Here is a 25169-nt window from a genome sequence, read left to right on the forward strand (position 1 = left end):
TTTGCGCTTGTCTCTGATTGAATCAGATGAGAGGAAATGGTTGAGGCCGGAAGATGGTTTGTCTAATGTCGGTCAATTAAATGTTTAACATTTGAACAACTCCACGTGTCAGACAAAAAAAAAAAAAAAAAAATAGTTTGAAATGATCCTAAGTGTAAGTGGAGAAAACACTACATAAACTCAAATTCAAATAAGCTTTTATTTGACCATTTTAATTTATATACAGAAAATGCCTCCACAATGCAAAATCATAAATATTAAATTTGGTGACTAAATGGTGCAACAAACTGTGAAACCGGCTTTAGAATATTGCAAAAATGTGTATTGCATTGACAGAAATAGACTAATTCTGAAATCAAACCAATTAAATCGCTCTAACATTCCAATTGTTCATACAGAGCCGATGATCTCATTGATTTCACTAAAATAATGAAACCATTGCAGCTGTAATAAATATTTGAATACAAATTTTAAAAAACGCTTGCATAAAAAATTAGGCTGTATGTGACTTTTCAAAGCTGCTATGTCCAGTACCAGCACATTATTTTAGAATTAAATACTACAATTAAGCCATATAAAGGGATATTTCACACACAAATGAAAACTGTCATTACTATTCTCATGTTGTTCCATACCCGGGGGGTACGATGGAAGTCAATGGGTGCCGTCAACAGTCTGGTTACCAACATTCTTTTTGGGTGAAATATCTATTTAATTACTATAAAATAGTAAAACTGAGACTCTTTAAATAGATTGTTGCATTCAGTAAACATTGTACAAAATGGAAGACTGTAGGTGAGACTAAATCTGAAGGAATAATGTTTTTTAAAAATCTAGAGAAACTCACCATTTCTTCAAAACATTTTAAATCTCACAAATACACAGAACATATCCAGGTCAATTTAAATTTACCGCAATACATTTAATTAAATATGTATAAATTAAAAGAAGTAAACAAATGCTACCATGATGTATAAATGTAAAAATATAATTTCATATTTTTTTTCCCTCTGATTTTGTTCTGTACAGGTTTTGTGAGATTCACGTGTGATATTATATGAGATATTAGAACATCTTGAAGGTATTAAGTGCTCCTGTCACATACAGTGATATATGTATAGAAGTCTCATTCTAAGATCAGTGAACCGTGTACATTATAATCTGAGGAATGCAATAAAGCAATCACTTAATGGAAAGTGCAAATGAAAAAGCATTTTCTATAAGATCGTTACATGGTGGGCCAAATGAATTACAACACTGTAAACAGCTGAGAAGTTCATTTGCACTCAGTACAAACCAAATGAATTCATTTCCCATTGCCAAAGGATCTGCGCGTCCTTTTATTCAGAGGTAAAACAACGTAAATGGAAGCCAAATGTGTCAAATCTAACCTCGACTTCGTCATCATTTATTCATATCAAAAGATGTGTATACAATTATATATTCAATCTATTATTACCAAAATAAAATGAAGCGCCCCATCCCCAGCATCTGATCCAAATGATCAAAGATAATACAACATTTATTACAATACAAAAATACTGTACAGAGGTGCCTTAAAAATCATGTAAAGAGCTCTATCCAGAAAGCACTTTGCTGAAATATTCTCAATGCTCCAAATAGTTCTTTATAAATTTAACACAATTACTCAAAAAAGAATGTAATGTTTAAATCTTGCTGTGTATTTTCCTTTCATTTAAGATAAAAAAGCAAACTCTCGCTGGAAACCAGGCCTCCGTTTGTGTCCCGCAACAGAGGGGCTTTTCCCAGACCTTACGACAAATGGGGGGGGAAAAAGCATCAAAAGCTTGAAAATAAAAGTGGAAGATCTTTAGAAGCCGCACTTTAGAATTATAACCATCTCTATTTCTCACTCTACCGTAGAATGTGGCAATTACGAAAATAAATAGGTCATGAGTAAGTGGACAGACTTTACTTGAAGATCTCAGAAATCATAGTGATCATGACGTCCCTGATATGAGAAACCATCTCAACTTTCCCTTCCAATAGTGCCCTGGCTGAACGTCTGATGGAGTAAACAGGAGGCCTGATTCATGACGCTAAACAGCGCAAGGTTGGGCGTTCAAACATCACCAACGTAGACAGCAGCTTAGCTAGCTCAGAAAAGCAAGCTTAGGGAAAAAAGAAAGAACACAGTTGGTGACTTCGAACAGCGCAGACCTCTTTCTCCGAATTCCCATCATCGTTGAAGCGGCGCAGACAAATCAGTAAGCGATCTCTGAATCCGCAGCCACCAGCTTAACCCGTTTCCTTGAGTTCGTCATTAAGAAAAACAGCACAAAAATCCACAATCCCGCCCCATGATGCTTGTGCACCAGCCTGAGAGAGTAGCCCCTGCCTCGCGCTTCCCGTCGGAGTCGGAGCAGAGGCCAAGGTTCAAGTTTCTGTAGATTAAAGATTAAAGTTGAAAGTGAGAAGAGTGAGAAAGGGTGAAGTGGAGCAGGAAAAAGACGAAGAAGGAAAGGCAGAAATCAGTCCGTCTCCATGCTGACACAGGATGAGGCTCCATCCGCGGCCTCTTCGGTCTGGGGTGTGATGTGGTTCTCTGGCTGGGCGGAGGAGGGTACGGGTGGAGGGACGGTGGGCTGGCGGATCTTGTCTTGGCGCTGGTAGAACAGGAGGTAGGCGGCACTGGTCTGAAGAGCAGATAGAGATTCAAGGTTTCAGTGAGTGCTCATCAAAGTTGCATTTATTTGATCCAAAACATGGATTATGACAATATACTGTGATATATATGGATAATTTCAAATAAGTGTTCAGTCTCACATGATCCTTCAGAAATCATTCTAATATTACGATTTGCTACTCAAGAAACATCTTATTATCAATGTTTTTATCAGTACATTTTTGTAGAAACCGTAACAAAACCACCCCCAAGCATTTATTTGAAACAGAAATCTTTTGTGATATTATACATGTCTTTACTGTCACTTTTTGATCTTTGCTGTATAACAGTAGCCTGACGTGGTCATACTCAATTCTAGTCAGAATATGAGTCTGAAACTGCTCCATTGGGCTGTGATTATGGGGCGTGTTTCAACCGAACCAGGAAAAACATCAATTGGACAGACCTACAACCAATCAGAGCGATGAAGCTCTGCACTGCACTGTGTTGCCAAGTCCGCATTTTTTTCCGCGAGTTGTTTTCTATGTCCGTGGGTTGAAGCGACTATTATGTAATATATACACACGAGTGCTAATTTTAGCAGGCAACTTTGCCAAAATAACACACATTTTACCCCCCAAACGCCATTTTTTTTCCGGAGAAGGTTTTTGGGATTTGAACAAATATAATCCAAACCCCTTTGATGACGGGCATGATTACTTTCCTGTTTATCATCTGTCCCTCATTGTCTAAAGCCCGCCCTGATGATTTCATTGGTCTGAACAGTTTCTGTTCGGAGATAATTACTCCTATGGATCGAGGCCAGACCGAACCGCCCAACCTAAAACATTTGTGGGTGGGGCTAAGTTCAGCTGGCATCCAGGCTAGTATAACAGCATTACATTTACTATGAAATCAAAATTGGCAATTTCTTATTTTATGGAAATGTGCAGTATTTATTATAAATGATTTATATGTGCACATCAATTTAAAATTAATTTTAATTCAACTTTCCCTTCCTCTTGCAGTGACATCTTTTCTGTGATGATGCGTTTACTGGCGTGAGGGCGGGGCAACCTATCATTCACATGGCACAGCAATAGCAATCATCCAATTAATTCCCGAAGGACAAAATCAACTTCCACCCTACATTTTTGCTTGTTTGAGAGCCATTTGACTCTAATATTCTTCACAATAGGGAAGAAAAGTATTATTTAAATGTAAAAAAGTAATTAAAGCTGGGATGAAACAAAAAAAAGTGTTGAAAAGAAAAATTAGTCATCTTGTGCTTATATCGTTTGGTTTGTTTGTAGATGTGCTTTCGTAATATTTAACTCTGTAAAAACCTATAGGAAACTTACAAATCATATTTTTAATAATATTTTTATTAGTCAACTCCCAAGATGTGGCTGGACAACATGTGGTCTCAATCTGGAGGCCACGAGTTTATTATTTAGCTCTAGTCCACTAATACGTTTCTTGTAAAAAACAAAAACAAAAAAAAACGCCAAACCAAAACAACAAACAAAAATGATTCGAACAGATGTGTTTTTGGACCCGTGCGGCCAAGAGGCAGAGGAAGTTATAGTGCTTTGAGGAAAAACAAACATTTCATTTTGTTTAGAAGAGAATGCACTGATAAATCATACACAGCAAGGCCGAGAAAATGTATTAAAAAGTAAAAAGGTTATATTTTGATTTCATGTTGACCACAGAGGGGCATTCATCTCACCACAATCTGTTCCTCCTTTGCAAAGGTCACCTTGCTGTCGTCAAAGTAATACCACTGGCCATTGTCCTTGTTTTGGGCATAACTAGTATCTAGAAGGGGGGAAAAAGGAAATATTTATATAATGTTACTATCACTAAACAAAATAGCTAGGGATGCACCGATACCAATACTTTCATTTTTGGCACTCACCAATACCTGTATTGTCATTAAATTTGTCATTTTAAAAACATATATATAATTAACATATAATATTTATAATATAATGATTATTTTATTTAAATAATTTTAAATATAATATTTAAAAAAATATATTGGGTAGAGAAATCAAAAGTAAATAGATGTTTCCTTCAGTTATTTTCTTAATAATTTAATCTACCGTGCACATTTAGAGCCACTCCAGTGCAGTGGCACAGTAATCACATGATGTTTTCCTATAATGATGCATGTATATATAATAATATTATACATAAATCACGTAACAGTTCACGTTTTTACTTAAGCTACATATACTATTTAGGTGTAATCCAACTGTTGTGTGTGTGCCGAGGAAGCGGTCATCAATCAAGTGCATGCAGCAGAAGTGTGCTGTTGCATGCATCTGTCTCGCTCTCCTTACCATCAAGTAAAATTATTAATAGATGCATCATTTTACTTTCTTTGCTGTTGACATATCTGAACGAACTACAAACTTGTCATCGATGTCTATGCCACTGTGCGATCATTCCACTTAGCGTGCTTCACTTATCAGCTCATGCACAGCAGCTGTACAGGCATAAATGTTGAATTTATGCTTGGATAGATCCAGTTCATAGACATGATTAATCTCCATATCTCTGTTTGTCCTGTTGGCTGTGCTTCTTTGTCTGGACACTCTACTGTACACATGCTGTATTGTATTGGTATTTGGTATCGGAGCATTTTAATGAGTGCAGGCCTGATACCGATAATGGTATCAGCGCATCCCTAAAAGTAGCATACCATTTTTGGCATGACATTTTTAAATGTTGTTCAATAAAAGCTGAGAAGACTGATGCATACAGTGTCCATCTCGGAGTCCCCCGTAGTGGTTCGACACAGAGATCAGGTCATATCTACAGGGGGGTTCAGTACTGTTCATGGTCTTCTTTAGGAGGAAACCTGAGAAGTCCAAATCCCTGCAGACAGAGAATGAGACATATGAACAAAATGCAGTAAGGCCCTGATTAACTTCAAGCGAAATCAAAGTGTGAACTGATGTGAATTCATTTCGAACAGAATCGGGCTAAAAAGAAGTTGGATGTTTGGATTTCATTTTGGGAGTTCGAAACAGTTCGCCAAAGCGACCTTTCTGGAAAAGTTTGCTTTGAATGGTAAACCTTTGTAGTACAATTGGTCTGTGGCGATTACATAATAGCTAGGTATGCGCAGAGGCTCGTCTTTTTACATGGAAATCTTCTCTGCTTAATTTCTCCTGTTCAGTTCAGCCCGTTGAGGTCAGACATCCGTGAGTGAAAACATGAACACAATGGAGAACTGATTTATTGTAGAAAATGAAGTTGTACTTCTGATGAAACCAGACACAGACACTGACACAATACGGTAAAGCTGCTTGATTTCAAGCAATCTATTGTATGAATTGCTATATAAATAAACGTGGCGTGACTTCGCTAGAGTGCCAAATTGCAGAGCTTTTGCAAACACATTTCCACACTGCTATAGTCAGATGCTTTTTTTATGCTTTATTAAAAGGCTTGTGGTTTGCTCAGTTTTGATGTGGGTTTATTTTGTTATAAGAGGAAAAACACGCAGCACGTATTTACATAATCATCTAACTGTCGCTCTCAGCAGTGTGGGCGATGTCGGATGTTCGTCAGTGTATCGCTGGTCACGCATTTTGTTTTACCCCTAAACAAAAAACGAAAAAAAACTTCACCTTCAATATATTGGGGCCTTAAGAATCAACCATTGAAAAAATATAAAGGTTGCTCATAAATGTTGGGAGGATGTGAAAGGACATGTATTACTCACTATACACCCACTATGCTATAACTGAGTTATCGGCACCATTAAAACAACCAGAACATTTACAAATGTACACTTCAGGTCAAAAGTTTGGGGTCAGTAAGAGTTTACCTTTTTTTGAAGAAATTAATATTTTTATTGAGCAAGATTGCCTAATTAATGTGATCCAAAGTGACAGTACAGACAAAAACATGCTGTTCAATTGAACTTTCTAGTCAAAGAACACTGAAACAATGTTATCACGGTTCCAACAAAAAATATTAAACAGCACAATGGTTTTTAACATTAATAACAATAAAAAAATGTTTCTTGAGCAGCAAACCAGCATATTAGAATGATTTCTGTAGGATCGTGTGATAGTGAAAACTATTAATGGCCCAAAACTCTTGAACGGTAGTGTATGCATGCCTTAATCTGACAAAACAGACAGTACTTCATCTTACCGAAGGGGGAACTCCACGATAGTATCCAGTTTCTCTCGAGAGTATTTTGTGTAGGAGAAACGCTTTAAATGGATGATCAGAACCTCTGGCAAAGACCACAGATCCAATTTCTTAGTAGCAAGCTGATGCTTTTTACAGGTTGGGCAATACCTACAGACCACATAAACAAACACGTGTGGAGGATTCAGTCCTGTTCTTTAAATACATCACTAGAAATGATGAAACAGTTGGTTCTGGCTCTAAATTCTGCTACAAACAACACAAGATGTTCCTCTTTCTTCATTATGGATAAACTGGAATTAAAGCCAAGAATATGATAGGTCTTAGAAGTAGATTACCAGGGGTTTTCCTCTTCTAGTGTCTCTACCGTGGTAAAGAGCTCTATACATTCCTTTAGCTGTACTGTTGTTTGCTGGTGAGGGACGTCCATGCTCTGATGCTTTATGTATTTCTGGATTAACACATAAGCAACATATGTTTGCAATAGAAACGATGTAGTTCAAAAAGCTTTAAGACCAGTGGTTCTTGACAGGTGGAGTCACAGCATTCAGGAAAAATAAATACAAATAAGAAAATGTAATTAATACATGTTAAGATTGCTAAATAACTAGGCAATTACCTAGGGGAAAAGAGAGATTGTTTTATTTTGTGTAAATAATTAACTTTGGTGGCTTATTGGGTTGCTGCAAAACCAGTTGAGAACCACTGTTCTTGACAAATACATTGAGAAAAACTAGGTAATGCATAACATAAGATGAGATTTTCATATTTATAGCAGTGACGCAAAACAGATGCATCACTGCATTAGGAGTTATACTTTGAGCATGACACTAAACCTTGAATAGAAGACTGCATTGAGCCTTGTATGAGAGGTTGCATTCATTTCCTAATGCAACAACAGATCAAAGAGCTCATTAGGAATCTTACCTCGGCTTCATTCTCATTGTAATACTTCTTCTTCATGTCAGGGTCCCAGTCGATGGCGATGTATGGCTGAGCTAAACACAAACAGTGAGTCAGGCCATTTGGAGCAACAGCATTTACGCTTATGTATGCTCTGATTTAAAAGACACCATGACAACCGCTTCTCAACTTTGAAAAGGTGTGAATTGAGCAGCCAGAGAGATAAAAGACATGCAATCTCATTTTGTTATGACTCTCGCTTGTGCGCACACGACCCTAAAGTTGTACAAAGGCATCCATCAGAAGTAGAGAGGTCTTTAATAAATTGGGTTTCTCATTAGAGTGTACTCACAGCTGAAAGAGAAGCTGCTGTCCGCGTCTGCCATCCCTCTCTCTGTGGTGCCATTAGAGTTCACTGCCTGAATGGTGAAGAGGGCTTTTTTCCGTCTCTCCGTGTAATGCCGTCTGTCTAGAACTCTCTTATTTGACTGCGCACAAGTTGCAGCCCCTTCCCCGTCTTCGTCCTCCTCTTCATCTTCTTCCTCCTTTCCCGAAGGTACTGCGCCAGCACTTTGGTCCCCATCAGTGGCATCTTGGGAGTTGGTGTCGGTGCTGCCACATGCTGATTGGCCCTCCTCTGTACTGCTACCCCGGTCCGGTTCACTGTTTGACTCTTCCTCCTCAGTTCGCTCCTCCCCCTCGCTGCACGGGCTGGCTTCTAATGGGCCGTTGTTCTGCTCATCGGCTGGATTGCTCTCTTGGGTCAGTTCCTCTTTCTTGGATGGCCCCGCCTCCTCAGAGTCTTCCTCGCCCTCATCTGTTCAGAAGTGGATCACTATCAGTACACAATACTTTTCAAAAGTTTGGGGAAGATACAATATCTTAATGATGTGAAAAAATGTTGTGGTAAAATTTTACTTAAGAACTTTATGTACACAATGCATTATAAAAGCAATTTTAATTTTTGCATGATATCATGAGTAAAAAACAGTAATAATACATTATAATACTTATCTATTCATTGTTACACATTTAGAAAGTATAAATGCACTAAAACACATGACAAACAACCATTTTTTAGATGTAACAAGGAATCTGCAAATATTATAATGCATTTTAACTTTGGTTGCAATTATTTATGAAAAGATATAATGCATTATAATGTATTTTTTATGATGCATTATACATAAAGGCAAAGGCAAATATTAAAGTAAAGTTATCGAAGTCTCTTAAGCTTAACAATGCTGTAATTTTTATCAGATATACAGTAAAAACAGCAATATTTTGAAATATTACTACAATTTAAAATAACTGTTTTCTATTAGCCTAGAAATCTAGACGCACCCTAGTGGCAGCAAATTTAATCTGCCCGCGAGTGTCGTCTAGGAACTCTCAATACCCTTCTGAGCTGTTTTCCCCTCACTCTGGACGGGCCAATCACATCGTGTATAGAGTCGGCGGGCGGGGCCATAATGACGACGGCCGAGTTGCGTTTGCGTGCTTTTAGTAAACACAGAAACTGGCGAACGGCGGCGGTCTTTCAAATCAGTTTTGACTACGATTCTGGAAGACTTGGAGTTAAGCTTTTCTCCGAGAAAAGAACGGCACTGAAGTCATTCTTAAGAAGGGAAGATGTGTTCGGAGTTTTGCTGACCGTATACGGCGAATGTTTAATCTATCAACAAGCTCTGTTTCACCTTCGTTGCTCTGGTTGGTTGTAGCGCTATCCTATCGCGTGCAGAGGGAGTTTGAAAGACAACCGTTTATCCCGCCCCTCGGATTGAGCTTGATGTGGGTCTGGCTTGTCAGGCTAGTTTTCTATTTTAATATATTTTAAAATATATTTATTCCTGTGATGAAAAAGCTGAATTTTCAGCATCATTACTTTACCATCATTACCAGTCTTCAGTGTCACATGATCCTTTTGAAATCCTCCTAATATGCTGATTTGCTGCTCAAGAAATATTCTTATTATTATCAATGTTGAAAAAAGTTGTGCTGCTTAATAATTTAGTGAAATCTGTGATAGATTTTTTCCCCCATGATTCTGAGGAATATAAAGTTCAAAAGAACAGCATTTATTTGAAATGGAAATGATTTGTAACATTATAAATGTCTTTACTGTCACTTTTGATTAAAAATGTAAAACTTTAAGAAAATGCAGTCCTACCATCACTAACTCCATTGGTCTGTGCCTTGTACAACTCTTCATCTTCATCTTCTTCCTCCTCTACTTCTGCGGGATCTAGAGGATAGACATAACGCCTGTGCAGGGACACAATCATGACACATGAATGGAAACTCTGGCTTAAAAAAAAACATTCAAAATAGCACAATATGATAACAGAAATAAAAGGGAGTAGTTATTTATCAGATGCAAATAAACTTGTAATAGAATGCATATACAGACAGTAAAAAAAAAAAAATCAATAAAAAAATGTATGTTCAATAATAAATAAGAAGTAGTTTTGCAGTAAAAAAACAAACAATAAAACTACAGCACATTAAAAACGAAGCAATCTCGATATCAAGTCAAATCTAGCTTGTGACAAACCCTATATGACCGCTTTGACTTACGCCAGTCTTTTGAGAAGGAGCTGGTAGAGCTCTTCCCGTGTACACTGGGCGCGTGGCACAGACATCAGCAGCGGATGACCGAACAGGGAGGTGCTGTAGCTGTTGCTGCCGGAGCCGTAATCTCTGTAATGGGAGCGTTCACGCATGTAGATGGCCAGAATCACCTCCTCATCAGCCAGATCCATACAGCCACTGTTCAGCTGATACCTGCAGCAACGCACCACAAGACACAGACATAGCTAATTGCCTCCTTATACATATACATACATACACCAATATTACCTGTAAATTCATACATAAACAATATTGTCATAAGTTAATTGACAGGTTAAACTGGAAGATCCAATGAAACAGGCTTAATAAAAAACTGTACATTTGTGTGTGTTGGTGTGTTTGTACGATTAAAGCCGTTCACTCAGTCCTCACTTACACAAATATATCGTCCCGGTCCAGTATACAGCTTAAGGACTCGTCTGCTTGGTAAATCCTATAGAAGCGATGATTGAATACATCAGCCACAGCCATCTGTGGAGAGCAGATCAATTATTAGCTCAGAACAAATACAACATTTGTCAGCAATATATCTAAAGCTAAAATGAGCTGGATTCTTGACACCATGGATACAGGGTCATATGATTAACCAAATCTAATAATTGAATTGTCACAACAATTAAACAATGTTTCAATAGTTCAATCAATTGAGCAACATTTATTTGTTGAGAACATTGAAAAACAGCACATGTTGTCTAAAAATTTGTCAATAAGCACGTAACGTAACAAAAACTCAAAATACAACATTGAGCACAGTCCCAAAACCTAGGGGCAATTGTATGGCACCGCTTAGCATAGAGGTGTTTTTTTTTAGCATAGATTTTGAACATTCTATCGTTTATTGGTTTGATCGTTTATTCCTGCGCACGTGCAGACAGGGTTGCCAAGTTTTTACAAAACCTGCCAACATCTGGGGGGTGCTTCGGGGAAAAAACATTTTGGGGGTAAAATATGTTATTTTGGCAAGGTTTCCTGCTAAAATTCACATTCCTGAGTCTTTATATCACATAATTGAGGTCGCTTCAACCCGCGGACATGGAAAACAATCCACGGGAAAAAAAACGCAGATTTGGCAACACAGTGCAGTTGAGTTCTGTTGACATTTGACAACTAACGTAATGCGTCGCTTCGTTGCTCTGATTGGTAGTAGTTCTATCCAACTGATGTCTTTCCTGGTTCAGTTGAAACACACCCCATAATGACAGCCGAGCAGTATCAGACTCATATTCTGACTAGAATTGAGTATGACCACGTTAGGGCTAGTGATTTAGGAATATATAAGAGCAAACTCTTGAAAGATCTGAGGGGTCTGGCAGAACAATGATGGTGTAACAGACATGATATGGACCCTGGAGCAGACAAACCCATGTAATAGTTGAAAAAACTAGTTTGAACCTGGCTGGCTGGGACGTCTGTTGCCTGAGAGAGGGCATTGCACAAGTCAATCACTCGGCCAGCTTTAGGGACAATCAGACGATACTGTAGAGGGAAGACAGAAGACAAACACATTCATCAGTCCTCAGGATGAACAAAACTCAATGTAAAGCAGTGTTCTTAGAGCATTCTTACTAAGCGCTGTTCAACAGAACTCTCAGACTTGCCCTTAGCAAAACTGGTTCTGATGACATCATCACACACCACCAGCTGTCTTCCTGTTTACAGACCATCATTCACATCTGCCAAACTCATAGCATGGGCGCACTCATAATAAGCATGTCTGTCGTGCTGCACATATGCTGCGTTTCCTGCCAGAAATGACTAAGCATTACGGTATTTTCAGTTTTTTTTTATATATATATAACAAAACACACCTGTGTTGGTTTGGCCATGGGATCCAGTGAGACATAGAACACTTCCATGACCCTCTCCTTACTGACTGGTAGGGGCACACTCAAGTAGCAGAAGGGGTCAAAGGTCACAGAGACCTTATTGCACTCGGGGCACACCAGTGTCGACTTAAACAACCCATGGAATGTGTCGACGATGACCGAATCGTTCCTCCGCAGATGGTTGCGCCACGCTTCCTCAGCCACTTCCTGTAACACACAAATAGAAATGTGACTCCCATAGTAACGCTTTGTTTTGTTTTTTTGAGATTTCTTAACATGGTTATTTTAAAAAGATCAACAGCCAACAGCAGATTTTACAGATATTGATAACTAAGCTGGAAAACTGGCCAATAACAATGTTTTTTAAAATTATTATGAATGAAAACATTCCATTCAATATAAAAAAGAACAGATTTTTGTGTTACACTTTATTTCGATGGTCCCCTTTAGATTTTCTTTTGACTAGAAGCAATGTTTCACCTACACGTCAACTAGTTATAAGTAGACTTTTAGGGATTTGGGTTAGTAGAAGTTGACATGTACTTGGAAAGTTATTAATAGTCAGTATCTGTTGGGGGAATATCAAAATAAAGTGTTAGCTGATATACTAATAGCAGTCTAATAATACTCTAATGAAAGTTGACATGTAGATGCAATGTTACTTAAAGGCCCCCTAATGTTTAAGGTACCTTCAAAATAAAGTGCTTTTCTTACAACAATTTTATTACACATTAACAATGACTTTTTAACTAATTAACCATGAAAAATGCTATTATTAAATAATATATTAAATTAAATTATATAAAATAATAAACTATATAAGACACACAAAAAATAGAATTAATTACTTTTATTTTTCACGGTGTTAACAGATTATCCTTATCAGCAAAGCCCCTTTCACACTAGGGTTGTGCCGATAGACGATAGTATCGTGTATCGACGATAGGCAGAGAGATCGCCGAAAGCTGAACCTGTTGGCGATTTCAAGGCGATATTTGGCTCGTTCCCCATGAATATAATAAATAAATAAAAATTATTATTAAATGAAAATATTATGATCATAGTTATTATTATTATCATCATCATCATTACATTAATTGTACTTATTCTGCTTAGCATTACTATTCACATCAACATCAAAGCGCGTGGTGTTGCACTCACAGGCTATGTGCCGCATATATAGGCTACTGCGAGTGCAACACCACACGCTTTTAAAATGTAAAAATGAGTTACTCTTCAGTGAAAAAAATGTTTTTTTTAAAGACGAAAAAACTACATAGTTTCAGAATTTAATTGCAAGGTGATCAACCTAGCCCTATATTCACAAATTCACATAAGCCACGGGCCCACGGCGAAAACGGCATCATCATCATCATCAGCCTAAAGCATTTTTTTTTTCATAAATGTACATTTATTTTATACTTATAATAATACAATAACAAATTGCTATATTGTAATTATAGGCTATAGCCTATACATTTGAACAGAGCAATCAGTCAAAAAGTAAAAGCAGCTTTATTTCAAACGACTTAAGGACGGAACAACAATGAACAAAAAATATTGCACTGGCCGTTAAGCTAAGATTTCTTGTTAAAGTGCAGTGAAATACTTAAATGTCAGCAGACAATGTATTTTCTAATAATGTGTTTTAGCCCTTGCCCGCTGTATGGGCTACAGAAATAAATAGTCCATTAAAATAGACAGGCTGTGACACCAGGTTGACGGTAGCCTAAAAATAATAAATAACGAAATAGGCTTTAATAAATAAAAAACACAATGAAAGAACTCAAATAAAACGGCAAAACAATTAAATCACCTCAAATGTATAGGCTACTCGAATGAACTTATTGCTAAAACAAACACAAGGCCAGAAACAATTAAGACAACAATTATTGTTATGCAATTCAGGTATCTATTCCCAAAAATGTTTTGTATAAAGAAAACCAGCTGGTTTGAGAAGGTTGAGGTGGGGAGTATGTTGCCGGCTGCACTGAACACGTTCCGATGGAGCCCGTTTCACACATACTCCGTCTGCAGTCCGTGTGCGGTGCGTATTTTTTTCCGTACCCATGTTAACGGATGACAGCTTTCATACTGCACGCGGATGCTGTCCGTCAGTCCGTTCCAGGAGCGGTGCGTCTGCAGCAGTGCACGGATCGTTTTCGTACCGAGGCTATTTTTTGCTGCGCTGCGTTGCTGCATTAAAACGACAGAACATTGTTCGCATTAAAATAAACAGGTAGGCTATTGACGCGAAAATCTAGTAATTTAACCACAGATGCGTATAATTTAAAATATAGGCCTACTCTTGTTTCAAAGTCAACACATGGCTTTTTTTTCTCAAGTTAAGCAAGGAAACGAGACTGCAGGATTTCCTTTAAAAGGTTTAAAAACGAAAGAAAAGACGAGAGTCTGCTGTTTTTGAATAGCCTATTGTAAGTTTCTAATTTAAAATGTTTGTGATTTAGGCTATAACCTATGTTTAAATGTTTTGCCACTTGTGTGAGCTAAATCTAAATATGAATAAATGAATTGAATAAAATGCTGTTTATGTAGGCTAGCAGAATTGCAATTCTGACGAGCCATGTTCAGTAAAAACTTTTGGATTTTAAATAAAAAATAATGAATAAATGCTGTGTTTGTGGTATGCAACAGCGGACCAGTTGCACACGGATTGCTTCACGGATGAACCTAAATAATACAAACACAACACATCTGGTTAACTAGAAGAGCATCATTTCGATTGTTAAATAAGAGAAGATCTGGCGCTCGTTGCCGCTGTTTTCAGTGGTGCAGATTTCTCTCGTGGCTCGTGCATGTGCAGAGCACTTTAATCTAACTTTTGTATTCATTCCGGTAAAATCACGAAACAAAATGTACAAAAACTGTCCCTTCTCTTCATGTACAATCACTGATGATATTCGGTTTTAATGAGAAAAAAATACGAGGATTTAAAGTGTGCAAATCTATGCCTTTATTCACGTGAAAAATCTGGACACTAACGCTATATTGTGTTTAGATGCATCCCCTTATAATACGCCATAAAGTGTGTATCATATGCACACAAAAAAACTGCGTAGCCTACCATTTGTAAGCCAAAGTTCATTTTGACTTATACATTCCACGAGATTGCACACTCGTACTATACGCATTTTCGTGAGACTGTCCCACCCACTTTTTAAAACAAAGTTATGCCACTGAATGCTCCGCCCCGACGCGATAAGATCGCGTATCGGCGATCTCACAGGCTGACGATATGACGATTGGAAAATTAGGCATATCGCCCAACACTATTTCACACTGCACGTCGGACCCGCAATATTCCCGGAACATTGCCGGGTCGCCTTCTGTGTGAAGGCAACCACGTCAAGGAATTGATTACCGAATTGAACCTGGGTCGGGGACCTAGTAACATCGCAGGGTTCGATACGGGACGAGCGCTGTGTGAACAAAAGCCAAAACTAATGCCGCAACGTGTACGTAGTTATCGTGCGACTCCTAGAGCTTGTTTTTTCAATAATACAACCCTGCAGTGCCAGAAGAGCTAGTCGGTGTTTTAAATGCAGAGTGTTTTTATACAAAAGAAACTAAAATTAAACAAGCAGAAATGTGTGCAAACTGGACACAAGTCGAGACCACGGAGCTCCTTACTATCCGCGCTAAAGCCGAGATCGCTCGCCATTATACGTCACATCCGGATGTCACGTGTCAACTCGATTTGGGACCGTTACGGGTTGTGTGTGAAAGCGCACATATTACGGTATTTCTCTGGCAGTGTGAATGGACCAAATCTAGCGGCCCGGGAACAAATGCCCGGTCGCATTATCCGTGTATTTGCCGGAATCGCAGTGTGAAAGGGGCTCAAGAATGACAACAACATTCCATAAACAAACGGAATCTTGTGTGTTGCGTCACTGACTGTATATATGGCATGAGGTACACACAATGCAAGATATTCTTCATGTACTATAGAGTTCATGTGTAAAAATCACCTGGTCAGGTCTGCCATCAGCATCCTTGAGCTCAATATACTCCTTCTTTTTGACCCGGTTGAGGTCTTCATGTAGACCATCCAACAGGAAAGACAACAGCTCCTGGGAGTCGTGTTGCTGGTAGCCCAGAAACTGTGACGCAAAGTGGCCGACCTTCGTCTGCACAGACACACAAAAGAAATATGGTTAAATTCTGTACTACTAATAGAGCAAAACTAAAAACAAAACTCAAATATACAGAATTACCTTGTCTACAGCCTATAAATGACTGATCAAACTGTCACTGATCAAAAGTGACAGTAAAGATATTTATAATGTTACAAAAGATTTTGTTTCAAATAAACATTGTTCTTTTGAACTTTCTTTTTCTCAAATTTTGACATGTTGCAGTTTTCAACATTAAAGGGTTGGTTCACCCAAAAATGAAAATTATTTCATTAATTACTCACCCTCATGTCGTTGGACACCCGTAACACCTTCGTTCATCTTCGAAACACAAATCAAAATATTTTTGTTGAAAGCTGAATCGCTGAGAAAGGCTTTAGAAAGGCCTCCATTGGCATTCAGTACATTCCCACTCACAAGACCCATAAAAGGCACTAAAAACATCGACACAAAGTCCATCTCACTACAGTGGCTGTACAATAATTTTACAAAGCGACGAGAATAGTTTTTTTGTGCGCACAAAAATCAAAATAATGACTTTATCCACCAAGATATTGTCTTCCGTGTAGGTCTCGGACGTGAACTCATGCGATAGCGGCGCTCCTCCTCTTCCGGGTCATGTATTCGAACGGTGGAGCTGCGTCATATTCTCACACATGCGTCAAGTTCACGTCAATAACTTAGTGGATAAAGACGTTATTTTGATTTTTGTGCGCACAATAACAACTTTCGTCGCATTGTAAAATTATTGTACAGCCACTGTAGTGAGATGGACTTTGTATCGATGTTTTTAGTGCCTTTTATGGGTCTTGTCAGTGGAAATGTACTGAATGCCAATGGAGGCCTATCTGAAGCCTTTCTCAGACATCAGCTTTCAACAAAAATATCTTCATTTGTGTTCCGAAGATGAACAAAGGTGTTACGGGCGTCCAACGACATGAGGGTGAGTAATTAATGAAATAATTTTTTGGTGAACTAACCCTTTAATAACAAGAAATGTTTCTTGAGCAGCAAATCAGCATATTAGAATGATTTCTGAAGGATCATGTGACACTGAAGACTGGAGTTATAATGCTGAAAATTCAGATTTACATCACAGGAATAAATTACATTTTAAAATATATTCAAATAGAAAACAGTTATTTTAAATGCTAATAATATTTCACAATATTACTGTTTTCACAATCAAATAAATGCAGCCTTGGTATGACTTACTTCAAAAACATAAAAAAATCTTAGTGTAATGATATTGTTTTTAGTCGTTTCTGCATATTAAGATTTTTTAATTCACCTTCATTTATTTGAAAAAAGGTTGGAAACGGTTGCAAACGGATTCGAAATGGACGTAATGATTTCAGCTCTGTTGGTGTTCGCAAACAAGTTTTGCACTAAAAATGCTAATGCAGACTGCAGAGTGATTACACTATAATTACATTACCTTAAATACCCGAGGAACAACAGAATAGTGCCTCCCTGACCACATCTGTTTGATGACATCTGCGTAGGCTTCTGCAATTTCACCCTTCATGCCCAGAGGGTTGGTGAAGTTCAGCTCTTCCAGATACAGGTTCATCAGGAAGTACTCAGTAAGTGGCGGCGTGTTACTCAGACACTACAGGAAAAAATACACACTTCACTTTAAAAAGAGCCTTATAGATCCTCTTGTAAAAGATATATGACTGCGTGTTCAGCACTGCATGACCTCTGACCTGTAAAGCTGAGTTCATGAAGCAGGTGTTGCCGAGGTTGGTGAGGCCACACACTCCAGGAGGGCCTCGATACGAGTCCTCGTCACCAGAGTTCCGCCTGGAGACACAAAATTCCATATTAATTTCAAGTATTCAATAAAATCATAGTTATGTTTCAAAGCCCAAAGAGCTGCCCACCTAAACATCATTTCTGGCTGTGATAGCCACATACAAACATTTGATTTGAAAGATCTCTACGGAAATACTTGCTAGGTTTCAATTATTCTTGAGGTCTTTTTTAAAGCTTTCTGCAGAGGAAACCACTATAAATAATTTTTATAAGACCTTTCCCCCCTCTCTTTGATGGCTAGGCTTGTTTACCTTTTAGAATTGCTATACTTTTAGCTGATCTAAATTTAGACTATGCATTAAAATATTTTTTATTTATATTATATGACTTTCTCACCATTCAATCCATGCCTATAATACAATGTATTTCTACACTGAAATAGAGGGTAGTACTTTATTTCGATATTCTACTTTATTATATTATACAGTAACACCATTTTACAGTGTCCTTGTTACATGTTAAATTCATAAGAAAATTATGCATAATTACATGTGACTAACCCTCAACCCTAAAACCCTATAGTAAATACATGTTAATTATTATTACTCAGTACTTAAATATATAATTACACTGTAACAATGACAACATAAAATGTTAAAATAAATAAATAATAAATAATAAAGTGTAGCTCATTCTTTTTTTAGTGAACTAACCCATAAGTAACTTTGTAAGTACATGTCAACTTATTCCACTAGCCCTAACCAAACAGTCTACTAATACTCTAATGACATTTAGTTGATATGTTGATGCAAATTAATAAACGTTAGCAGAATGTCTAATGTGGACTATTGAAATAAAGTGTAACCAAATAAGGTTGAGGCAGTGCAGATCAAATTATTTTTTGCAGCCTTTTTTCAATAATCATTTTTAAATAAATCTTTTTGAACTGGGGATAAATAATACATTAAGCTCCTTAATTCTAAAAAATAAAATCATATAAAATAGGATTCCTCATGATATGACCTATTTAATACGTATCATATATCAGTTTAAAAAGATATGGGACATCATGACATGAGGACACACACACACACACACACACACACACACACACACACACACACACACACACACACACACACACACACACACACACACAAAAACACAAACTCCTTTTTAACCTACTACAATTTTGTTTGTTTATAATTTAGCTCCATGCCAAATACCATGACAATATTATTCATGGTGAAAAATTGAAAAAGTCAACAACAACAACAAATTTTTTGGGGGGATTTTATAAACCATTATAATCGTGTTGTAATGTATATAACCATGTTACCATTATAATCTGGCCACGCATCACAGTCCATCAAAATATGCTTTAGAGATACTGGACTCTGGCATAAAATATTAATATTACCCATTAACAAAAACTTAGAGTAAGTCTGGAGTGACCTATTCGACAGCAGGTGTGGATAATACAATCCCAGCGATTTTCTCAAAACATGTTTTCTCCAAAGCAAGATCATTTATTTGTCTAACCTATAACAACTAATTACAGATTTAAATGAATGGGGCTGATGAAACCTGTGTGGATGTTTGTGTGTTATATGTATGCATAGACTGTAAAAAAATATGGACGTAGTGTCCGTGACGTCACCCATAGGATTCTGATAAGCCGTTCTGAAGCTTAAAGTAGGGGCGAGCAGGGGCGTTGCCATTTTATGAGCGAGTCATCGCGTGCCATTCCCGGATAACAGAAATTGGGCAAAAGGCGGGATGTGGGCGGAGCTTAGGTGATGCAGTGACTATAGACGGCAGATAAATGGCTATCCACCTGTAACCACGCCCCTTAACTATGCAGAACTATAAGGCTTTATATAATGTAAACGAATGAGTTTCGAAAAATTCACCCCCCTCTCAGTTTTCATGAAGGGCAAAATTAGCCGTATAGGCCAAAACCACAATTTGGGCGAGTCTGTAAACATGTTTTTTTTCTGCTGTAAAGTTGAGAATTTTAACATGGGGCTCAATGAGATTCTGCTCCCTTCTGGAGCCTGCCTCTAGTGGCGAGTTGAGGAATTTACATTACTTCCATATTGGCTTCAAGAGAGGTCGCGGGAGGTTAACGCTTGGTTTTATGCTTTAGACACATGACTTTCCATTTACATAAAGAAAACAGAAAGGAAACTTTGCGCAAGTGCACGAGAGAAGGAAGCTGGTGTCTTCATACTCACATGATCTGAGGCCTGGATGTGGGCCACGTACCATCCGCATTCCTGATCTCCATAATCACCGTCTGTGGAGTGAGTGGTGCATGTTAGGACACAACACACCCACAAACACATACACTTGCAGGGTGGCCCATGACAAAGCATTCACATTTTTTAAGTACTAGTAGTTTGTCCATATGACAAACCTGACAGACGAGGTTGCCGGAAGTGCTTATTACTGTAAATGTCACCATATGATTATGCAATATGATGGACGATCAGAGTTAAGGAGGGTAAATGATAGGTGTGTATTTTACCATGGCGGAGCTGAGGCAGGCGTCTAGGACAGTCATGTTAAGGTTGCGTAGCCTTTCTGAGCTTGTATCCGTACTCCTCATCCACAGTCGGCTCTCTGCTGTCTCTGACACATTAAAATGCTGCCGTATCTTTTGATGTATAGCGTCTATGAAACAGATACACACACAGATAGAGATTTACACACATACCTGAGGAAAACACACATTCACAGATGTGTGGCTCAGATAAACCAGTCTGCCAAAGTCCTGAGGGGTTTCACACATTTCACGCAATTACATGCCAAATATAAAATAGCTCTGCGAGAACATTCTGTAAAACAACTGGCAATGAGATAAACCTTTGATGCTTTGAAGATGATATTTAGAAGCTGTTTATCAGGCATAGTTCATTGTTTTTAGCTATGAGTTTGTATGATCAGAAATAAGTTATTGAGGCTACTGTCATCTAGCTTGACACACATCAAATGATAACACATGATAACATCAAAAGTGTATGAGTAAGACATTTCCGTTTACACAGAGTTGTAATCCATCTCTTTTGTCCACTTTCTTCTGTCCTGATTGGCCAAGGGAAGGGTTTTTTATGGGCCTTTTCAGATTATTCAGTCTAATGAATGAATTAAGCTCACGCAATTTATATATGAACACAACCGGAAAAAATGAAAAACATACAGTGAGCAGCAGCTTGTTTCTGCACAGACAACCGTCAGAGAACACAGTGAGTGTGTGTTAGAAATCAGGAATGCTGCTTGGTACGTTTTTTGTCTTTTAATCAAACTTAGGTCTCCAGTCAATGCTTCCCATAATTCCCATAATGTTTAGGCATTAAGCTGAAGAGTAGGCGGCCTTCTGTGGCTGTTCGTTGCATTTTCGACTGCTTCTGTATTTAGAGTCATCCATTTGTGATCCGATTAACCAAAGCGCATCTTAATAAACAGGGCCCTTGAAAATAGTCTATACATTAGCAGCCTTTACTCACGTATCTTGTCTGCTCGACTGAACCGTGCCGTTACGGTGCTCTCCAAGTTGCTTGAGAGACAGAGGTAGATCTCCACAGGATAGACCTCTACTTTAACAGTGCTGGGAAGATCAACAACCTGGAAAGGGAAAGATGAAGGCTTTCACATCATCTTCATTTAATTGCAAACACTGCCTAATCTGACTGACTCCAATACAAAAAGTCAACAGTCTGGTTAACACTACCTTTCTTTCCAAAGGAGGCTGATCGTCCATCAAGTCATACCATGACAAGAGTTTATGCCAGGCTTCTGCCGGGACCAGGATGAAGTCCTCATTCTCCGACAGCCTCTCTTTCAGGTGGTAGGAATCCAAATCTACAGAAAACATTGTGTATTATATATAATATAATGATATATACTTAAAATAATTGTGTAAGTAGCATAACAATAAAAAACGCAAATGGGGCAAAAAATTCGTTTTAAGTTTAGAAACATTTTGAGTCCCCCCTCTCTTGCCTCACAGTAGTTTGCTCCATCACGCACCTCACCTACTCACACACACGTACGGTGGGAGAGAACAAAGTTCTTCAGTCGTTGTGGAACTCTAGTAGGTCGTTACGCCCATTTTATTCACTTTAAAAATCAGATTCATTGATAATACAGACGAGGCTGAGTTATTAATAAATAAATTAACAATAAAAATATATATATGATAACCGATTTTAGCGATTTTTGTACCAACTACAACTACAATGGCGATAAGCATATGTGTGAACTGATATTGGGCTAATATTGTAGATATTCTGCCATGTTGAGTTTTTCTCAATACTATGTGGAAGAAGCGAAATCATTTAATAATAATATAACCGTGTGGGGAACCTATGATAACTATTGCTTTGTGTTATTGGCCAGATAAAATGACAGGGAAAAGAAAAACGGACATAACACCAACACGCCACACATTTCCATTCCTTACAAGTACAATTTTGCCTGTATTATTTGTCCTCCCTTCAAAAATTGCCCTTGAGAATTTTTTCACTTTATTGTCCAATATATGTCGGTTAGACCTGTCTTCCATATTGTGACATATATCCAAATTAAATGGATTCTCTAATGAAAAACAACATAGGACAGGACTTGATTTTTCTCCATCAGGAATCGATTGGTTCATTGAATGGTTGTGATTTGCTATTGGTCGAGCCTGTGTAAGTGACAGGTTGCCCCGCCCTCACGCCAGTTAACACGTCATCAGTGAAGAGATGTTATTGCAAGGGGGAGGGAAAGCTATTCTGATGAAAGATTATGAGGGCATGTAAATTAATATGAGGGCACAGATTATAATAAATACTGAAATACTCAAAAAAACAACAACAACAAGAGTTTACAGGGGGTTTTTCATGGTGAATTTAACATCGCAAAACTTACCTTCAAAGAGCTCAGCGTTATCAATCTTTCCGGGGTAGGAGGATGAATTTTGGTCCCCGGTGTGCACATACTCTTTCCACTGATCAAACCATCTCTTGTCCAACAAATACCTACAATACAGATACTTGCAGCAGTCACATTCAGCACTGCTTGGTTATATCAGTTTAAAATCATTTAATGAGCTTGTTTAATGTAAACTGCACAGGGCGCCAGTGACAGACACGGATTAGGACACAAACCATCTGCCTTTAAGGGCGAGAATGAATTATCAGATTTGCTTTTCCTGTCCAAGGAGCGAGGACAAACCGAAAGTAACTTTCCCATTACAGACTGACACACCTTCCAGATATGGAAGTGAAACTTAAAGCAAGTGTATTTAATACATTTGATAAATGAAAATTAAACGAAACAGGCAGAGCTGGCAATGTGGTCAGACAACCAACATATGAAAACTTAATGATGCTTAGGAAGCTGTTAACCAGGTAAACAGATCTATCAGGCCTGGCACCGCACCTGTATGTTAGTTTCGCTCTCTTATTGGATCTTTAAATCATTTTTGACTCTCTAAATCAAATTGGCATATCTACTACTAATCCCGAAAAGCCTCAACCCCCCTAAAAAAGCATGTTATCAGTTTTACAGAGTTCTGCTAGTGCTCTGTCTGTGTTGTGGTTGTTGTTTATTGAATGTTTGTTTGTTTGTTATTTAGGCTGAAGTTTTTCTTACCAGCTGTCTCCGGCCCGGAGCTGCTGCTGGTTCAGGTTGTCGATCTCCCGCCACTGGGTCTCTAGTCCCGGAGGCTCCGTAGCCGAGCCGGTGCTGCAGTTAGCAGCCATAATCACTCCTAAAATCCGAAAATAGCGTAGAGTCGCATAGACATACCGGAATGTTTTGACGCAGGAAGTAGGAAGCGGTTAGAATGACAACTTCCGCCTTGAGAAAGTGGGCGGACCTCCAGGGGGCAAGAGGGTGTGTGTGATGTAAGAGAGAGTTTAGACTTTGAACCTATTTTGTTAGATCAAAACTGATGAATAAATAAATGAATTTTCCATTTGCATATTTTTTTTCATATTAATTTGGTCCTTTATTTAAGGCTGCAATATTGTAGTATTTTTGCAGTATTGCAGTATTTATTTATACATTACTGTGTATTATTATTATTCATAAAATGTACCCTAAAATTGTTTTCATAATAATTTGGTCCTTTATTTAATTCTGAAATTTGTAATATACATATATTTATTTATTTTTTACATTTCTGTGTACTGATTAAAACATTATTTATTTTCACATTCAATCATTTTATTATTAATTATCTATCACTTATTAAATATTGCTGGTAGCCTACTTTTAACTATTATTTATGTCCTCGTAAATCAACTGAACTGATTATTATTATCATTCATTAAATCCACCCTGAACTTATGTTTTCACATTAAATTGGTCCTTTATTTAATTCTGAAATTTGTGATTTGTAATATACAGTATAGTATTTATTTATGCATTTCTTAGTACTGATTAAAAAATAATCAATCTTCACATTTAATAATTTGATTAATAATCACTTATTAAATATTGCTGGTGCTTTTAATTATCATTTATGGCCCCATACATCAGCTAAATTATTATTATTATTATTATTATTATTATTATTATTATTATTTCACAATAGATTATAATATTCCAACAACACAGAATCCTTTAAATTCAGTCTATTTACAGTCCAATACGCTATGCATCAATATACATGTCTTGAGCTAATCTAGATATGTGAGAAGTGTCCAAATGATCTCATTCCTTCATTAATGTTCTCAGAGAACTGGGATGATGACTGTAGGACAGTACATATGGCACAAGGTGGCAGTGTTTGTCAAACATTTAAAGCCAAGAAATGACTCAGATGTGGATTGTTTTATTGATTGAGGACCTTTTAATCTGATGGTTAAAATTTTGCCTCGAACACTTTAGAAATTTTGTAAGAAATGTAATTTAATAAAATAAAAAAAATCTAACTAAAATAGTTAATTTTCTTCCTGATTTTGATGATTCTAATGTGGTTTTATTGACAGCAAAATTAATGTGCAGAGTGGACAGGTGTCTTTGAGAACACACATTCCCTGAGTGAGACTCTTATATAATACAATGAAAATACATATTTTACATTCTTTTTATCACATT

The 25169-nt window shown here is 37.6% G+C and overlaps 1 protein-coding gene across 1 annotated transcript; it reads right to left on the minus strand.

The window, feature by feature from the left end:
• Positions 1-180: 180 nt before the first annotated feature.
• Positions 181-23892, minus strand: usp11 (ubiquitin specific peptidase 11). The gene is made up of 21 exons (XM_067414342.1): positions 23718-23892; positions 22992-23101; positions 21811-21941; positions 21587-21704; positions 20608-20753; positions 20315-20376; positions 18029-18125; positions 17758-17931; positions 16155-16313; positions 12145-12369; positions 11729-11812; positions 10713-10807; positions 10283-10489; positions 9876-9970; positions 8058-8522; positions 7730-7800; positions 7141-7253; positions 6803-6952; positions 5397-5512; positions 4359-4447; positions 181-2657 (listed from the first exon to the last, which is right to left on the minus strand). Exons 1-21 carry the CDS (start codon positions 23825-23827, stop codon positions 2493-2495), a joined length of 2982 nt encoding a protein of 993 aa, XP_067270443.1. The 5' UTR covers positions 23828-23892; the 3' UTR covers positions 181-2492.
• Positions 23893-25169: the final 1277 nt, after the last annotated feature.

The sequence above is a fragment of the Pseudorasbora parva genome, chromosome 13 (assembly GCF_024679245.1).
Source record: "Pseudorasbora parva isolate DD20220531a chromosome 13, ASM2467924v1, whole genome shotgun sequence".
NCBI classification, from domain to species: domain Eukaryota; kingdom Metazoa; phylum Chordata; class Actinopteri; order Cypriniformes; family Gobionidae; genus Pseudorasbora; species Pseudorasbora parva.

Bases quoted from the DNA above. Each gene is read 5' to 3' on its own strand.
- usp11 (XM_067414342.1), bottom strand. From the start codon at position 23,827: ATGGCTGCTAACTGCAGCACCGGCTCGGCTACGGAGCCTCCGGGACTA. The intron at 10,808-11,728 runs GTTCAAACTAGT...TGCTCTCCACAG, and splicing joins CAGACGTCCCAGCCAGCCAG to ATGGCTGTGGCTGATGTATT. The intron at 7,254-7,729 runs GTAAGATTCCTA...GTGTTAATCCAG, and splicing joins ACAATGAGAATGAAGCCGAG to AAATACATAAAGCATCAGAG.